At 36.7% G+C, this 6,278-nt stretch overlaps 1 protein-coding gene across 1 annotated transcript; it reads left to right on the top strand.

The window, feature by feature from the left end:
- On the top strand, window positions 1-5,725 carry sgca (sarcoglycan, alpha; the record flags this gene model as incomplete). Its single annotated transcript, XM_053511614.1, has 9 exons — window positions 1-154; window positions 562-716; window positions 805-874; window positions 1,897-2,095; window positions 2,450-2,612; window positions 3,588-3,796; window positions 3,910-3,936; window positions 4,116-4,301; window positions 5,695-5,725. Coding segments are annotated over 9 exons (1,194 nt in total), but the record flags the coding sequence as incomplete, so codon positions are not given.
- Between the last annotated feature and the right edge of the window lie 553 nt (window positions 5,726-6,278).

The following is a 6,278-nucleotide window of genomic DNA, read 5'->3' as shown; positions in this document are numbered from 1 at the left end:
CATTTCAGCATTCCTCTTTCCTTAGTGTGTATATCCTGCTTGGTGTTGGTCCGAGCTGACATCATAACGCACGCTCCTGCGGGTCAGCTGTTTGTGTACGAGCTAATGAGAGAAACCTACCAGAATGAATTCGAGCCATTCCTCACACACTACGGTAAGCTGGCTCTGCATATTAAACTGAACATCCTTAATAAAGAACCAGAAAGTTCTTCTGTTAACTCAGAAGGCCGAAATCATTTATAAAAATTTCTTCTAACTAATTGTCCCTTATGTGGAGAGCCAAAGTGTCATGTCACTCTGTCTGATCCTGTTATATCTGTGTAAAGCCAGAGTTCTTTCTAAAATTGGAGTATGATGACACATTTTAGGTCACATACGAAGCCAAATCCCACCCATTAGCTCTCAGTGGGACTTTTAGGATTTCCGGGAGGACTTACAGCACTGTGGGGACACCCCCTGACTCTATATAGTTATATATTAATATTAAATCTGTAACAGATTTCCATTTGACACGTTTCACTGTCTATATCGCTATAACACCATCTCTCTTTGTGGAACCAGGACGTGTGTATAATGACCCCATGGTGTTCAAGTGCAACAAGCAGCAGTTCCCAGACCTGCCACGCTGGCTGCGCTTCACACAGCGCCACCCGTATGACAACGGCTTCCTGTACGGCACACCGCTGCCCCAAGACTTGGGCAAGAACATCATAGAGGTACGAGGCATCTGATTGGAGTAAATGTTGAAGTCATGTAAAATTGGCATTTTATATTGGTGATGGTTGTCCCACTTTTTTCATTCAGGTTTTTGTGACAAATAAGCGAAGTTACGAGACTTTCAAGGATCGGCTTGTTATAAACGTTGGGCCGGCAGGTAATAATCAATCAATCAATCAATTAATCAATCAATCAGTCAATCAATTAATCAATTAATTCACAACCACTAAATCTATAGGAAAACATTACATCCTCATCCATAGTGATGAGTTAGTGTCATGAGTTAGTCTTCTTGGTTGAACAATAGGGGCACGGGTAGCTAAGTGGTTAAGGCATCGGCCAATGGATCAGAGGGTCCTAGGTTAAAACCTCACCAACAAGTTGCCCCTGTTGGGCCCTCAAGTACTCATATATATAATGAGATAAAAATGGCTTCTGGATAAGTGTGTCCACCAAATATCATAAATGTAAACTTCTTTATCTGATATTTGCCGAAACTGACTGTGTTTTTAATGCTACGTATCTGATTTAAGATTAAGATAATTTAAATGTGACCACTGAAAATTGTCTTATACACTTGTATATTGCTTGGAAGTGCAGTATATTACAGACATTAAATATGGACATGTGACAGTATAGAATCGTGTATAGAGTGAGTATCTTGTGGTAAACCACTTGCACAGAAGGCCCTGGTTACATGATCAGCACGGTAGTTAGTTTTGTGTGTTTAGAGTGTTTAGAGGGCACTGGTGGCTCAGTGGTAGGTATTTCGCCTGCCATGCGGAAGGCCCGGGTTCGATTCCCAGCCGGTGCCCAAACCCTAGCCACTGGATGCAGTGCCGGTCCCAAGCCCAGATAAAATGGAAGGGTTGCGTTGTAATGCGGACTGGGTATTCCGCTGTGCTGACCCCTTGCCGGGAGCAGCCGAAAGACCAACCAAGAGTGTTTTGTAGCGCTGATGGAATTAGTACGAGGTTAACAGGCAGAATAAGAATCTCATAAAAGGATTAAAAAATGTGCACCTCATTCTAAATGACTTTAAAAGCAAATATTGTATAATCACATAAATATAAATAAAGCTGGGTAAAAATAATGCACCTGTAAACACAACCATTAAATAAAATTAGAAAAACATTAGGTTAGAACTACCGCAATCATGCAACATTTATTTGTTCGCAGTCAAACAGATGCCTTACCAGGCGGAATTCTTCATCGGACTTAGAGAGGTTGAGAAGGTCTTACCGAACGAGGTTCAGGAAGAGATAAAACAGGACGTTCAGCTGATCTGGGGGACAGACAGACTCGACTATGTCAACATCACCTCCGCTTTGGACCGTGGTGGACGTGTCCCTCTGCCTCTGCCTGGACACTACGAAGGGTGAATTAAAGTGTCTTTATGTTTTTTTTAATATAGGACAAAAATCAGCGGAATTATTGAAAGACAGATTTTAATTAGTAACAGCTCATTCACAAAGGCATTACTTTTATAGTGGACCTATCTGAGACTAATAACCAGAATAGCATATTTAACAAAGAAATGTGCAATATGGTGACATTTTATCCTTAAAAGAAGACATTTATTCAACACCTATAGAAGGAGATTTCAACATCAGTGCTTTATGTGCATCATGGATGTCCCGTAAGATAATGTTATAATTTGTCACTTGTGCTATTTTTTTTTTTTTTAAGAATAATCCATTTAAGGGTTTTTAATGGTGTGTTTGTGTGTTAGTGTGTATGTGAAGCTGGGGTCGGATCAGCCCTACTCCAAGTGTCTGCTGAGGCTGCAGACAGCAGATCACCTGCGAGAGTGTGAGGCTGGAGGGAAGATCAGTGGAGACTGCAGTGTGTGCAGCATCCCTGCTAACTGTGTGACCTGGTGCAAGTCAGCTCTGGTAAACATTCACATATAACATCACAACTTCAAAAGTGGAAGTTAAGTTAAGTTAGGCCTTTATTTGTCCCATATACATGCTTTCTTCGCATATCCCAGTTAGGAAGCTGAGGTCAGAGTGCAGGGTCAGCGCACATGGAGCAGAAAGGGTTAAGGGCCATTATCAAGGGCCCAACATCGGCAACCTGGGGGAACTGGCGCTCGAACCGTCGACCTTCCAACATTGCAATTTTTTGACATTTAAGTTTAAAATCGTATGAAGTATGTTAAAGTATGAACTATCTAACCAAAAAAAAAAAAGATTGTTGTTGGGTTTGTGCATGGCACTGAAACTACTGCAGCTCGTGAAATAGTACACAGTTGAAACAAAGGTTTATTTTATTTTATTTTATACATTAAACAAAAAACGCTTTGTGTATTTATTTATATAGTTCTAGGGTCCATGGTTCTATCCTGAGCTCAGATTAATGTAAAAGTTTTGCATACATACATACATACAGAAGCGGACTAGTGTTCCACCAAGGTTGTATTTTCACATTATGACCCAGCAATCCCAAGATCTATGAAAGAAATATGCCAGACAAAAAATGATGTCAACGGTATAGCTTAAAATGAAATACAGAAACTCTAGCAAGATAGAAGATAATAGACTTCTGTACACAATGGCTACTTTAATATCACAGGCACAATGATACACAGAAAACTAAAGGAATGTGAACTAATTCGAATTCAAATAAAAAAATTACTTGTCACATTCACATTCATACACATGCATGATGTGCAGTGAAATTCTTATACAACTGCCCTAACGATCTGAATAATTCAAAACATGTACAAGGTTGCTAATAAAATAAATTATAATAATTTAATAATTGAGATAATTAAAATAAAATAATTTAAATAGTTACATACACTTTAGATAAACAAGTTAGTCATAAAAAAAATCTATTATTTGTCTCCTCTTTATTTCCCTCAGATTGATTTATCCAGGCCTGTGCCTCCTACTCCAGCACCAACCATGGGTTCAGGCATTCTGGCATGGGGAGGAGAGTTTCTCCCTCCTGCCTCTCCTCCTGAGAGAGACTTCATCCCTGACTACATAATTACCGTAATTGTACCCTTCATTCTCGCCATCCTCCTTTGCCTGATTCTAGCTTACGTCATGTGCTGCAGGAGAGAAGGAATGTAAGTTCACTTCATTCCACATCAGAAAAATATATTTATTGAAACTAACAAGGCCTACAGTATAAGTGTATATAAATAGACTTATTGCATTTTTCTTTGTTTTTTTTTTTCAGTCAGAAACGTGATGCCATTACTCCAGCGTACGTATGCCAAATTACTAGCCTACTATTCTCTTCATACAAACACATTTATTTTGGAGGGGAAAGTGAATCCTTAATTCCAATAATGACTTATGTCCATATTAAAAGTCATCACTGGTTTCTTTTTTCTTGTTCTTTCTTTTTTCTCTTTCTCTCCTCTCTCCATTTGTTGTGCTCAGGCTCCAACTTTACCATCACCACACCATCCACGGGAACAGCAATGAGCTGCGGAACATGGCAGGCAACCGTAGTAGTGCGCCACAGCCTCTGTCCACACTGCCCATGTTTAATGCCCGAACTGGACAGAGGGCACCTCCTGATTATCCTTCCGACAGTGTCCACATCCCCCTCATCATGGCTCAGCAGTAAGAGATTATTCTTTTCACACATTATCCATGGTATTTGTACTGTTTTAATCACTGGCATATTCTCACATGGTGGAAATGAATAACCCACTCTTGTTTCAGCAAAGGCTTAAAAAAGCTTATTTGTTTTTTTAATGCAAACTTTACCATTAAAAATATTAAACTGGAAAAATAATAAGATTTTATTAATGTTTGTGCATACACTAAAACAATGCTAAATTAGCAAGTAAAATATTTTACTTGAATTTTGAGATGAACTAATGATTTTTTTCAGGTCTATTTTTTAATGATATAAGGGCATTTTCCATTTAAAATTTATATTTGCATATCTTCAATGCCTGTGGATGTATTGCGATATGTTACCTCAAGCTTGGCCAAATACACCTGTGAAAACCCCATGAAAATTTGTTTAGTAGTTTTTATGTGATGTGTGCACAAACAGACAGACAAACAGAAAGACAAAAATTCCCCAAAACATCTTGATGTGTTCTATTACTATAATGGTTCCATGTATAATTTTTTTCCAGTATCTTCCATATACAGATGCAAACTTTACACTTTTTTATAGGTATAAATAGACAATTCTGTTTGATATTTTAAAAAGTCGGAGATACAGCAAATATCAATATAGATACAGATATAAATATATATTTATATAAATATAGTATATAGGTTTTGTGTGTACATTGATCAGAACTCTTTGTTTCTTTTAATAATATCTTTATGTTTCGAGGACCCGAAAAAAGTTCTTAAATTTTTAAAAAATATATTGTTTCTGATGACTTTTTTATGTAAATATTAAACCATAAATATTATATTTATTTTTAAACTGTATTGCAAAATGTAAAATGTTATTTATTTGTTTATATCACAGGTTTACCAAGTGGCCTTTGAAAGAAAGCTTCTCTAAAAGTCCGTGTTTGGATGGGCTTTCCGTCAATCATTTAACACAATAAAACAAAATTTTTAACATAAATTAAATAGCGACATAGAAATCATGCAGCATCCTAAAAATTAAATAATCTTTTTTTATTTATTGATTTCTTAAAAAATTCGAAATAAATAAGACTGGCTCAATTTAACACTCTGAGATCCCGGGAGTCGTGAAGCAGTAATGACACCAACTTCAATCCATCTGAAACAATTTAAAGCAAATCATGACGATGTTGAATCATTTTGTTATCTGTTCATGTAAACTATCATGACAAGAGCTCAGAGAACAATTTGAGAAAGTCCAGGTCTTTTACTTTTAACCTCTCTGTATCAATTCTGGACTAATAAAGCATCTTTAATGCCCCCTGTGGCTGAAACAGGTTTTGCATTTGGGGAAATAAATAACTATTTATGGTTTTTTAAAAGTCTCTCCCTTTTTTTTTTTTTTTTGTCTTCATAGGGAGCCTAATGTTGACACACTGCCCAGGTAATCCTCATCTCTGTTTTTTGTTTGTTTGATTGATTTGCTTTATTGATTGAATCATAAAGCTTTATAGTTACATTATAATGCAGTAATTATGCACAATTCATTATTATATTTCATAATGAACCTGGTGTATATGTAACTCTATTTCTGCTTTTTAGGACACGCTTCTTGGAAACCCAGTAAACTATCACAACCTGCGGAAGAGCTGTTTTTTCTGCTCACTATGATTTCTTTGCATTGTGTGTTTCAGTGCTTTTTAACAGGCGTACTGTTTGTGCCACTTTGTTTTGCTGTTAAAGATAAAGTTATAGTACCATGTGACGTTAAGTGCCCCAGATAATCGGCTTTTTTAGAAGTATAAAGCAATTGTTTAAAATGTATTTGGAAAATATATAAATAGACTTTTGTAGAATATGACAGATTTATCATAATAAAAACATGTTCTGCATCCACCTAAATGTGCAAACATATCAGTCCAGTGAATCCAATATTATGTTGAAGTATAGATAGCGTAATTTTATAGAAAGGCAATAAGGCTGTGGCAAGAAGATGACATG

Source organism: Clarias gariepinus, chromosome 14 (genome assembly GCF_024256425.1).
Source record: "Clarias gariepinus isolate MV-2021 ecotype Netherlands chromosome 14, CGAR_prim_01v2, whole genome shotgun sequence".
Classification (NCBI taxonomy): domain Eukaryota; kingdom Metazoa; phylum Chordata; class Actinopteri; order Siluriformes; family Clariidae; genus Clarias; species Clarias gariepinus.
The sequence above is the reverse complement of the archived record's forward strand: the minus strand, read 5'-3'. Positions and strand labels throughout refer to the sequence as shown.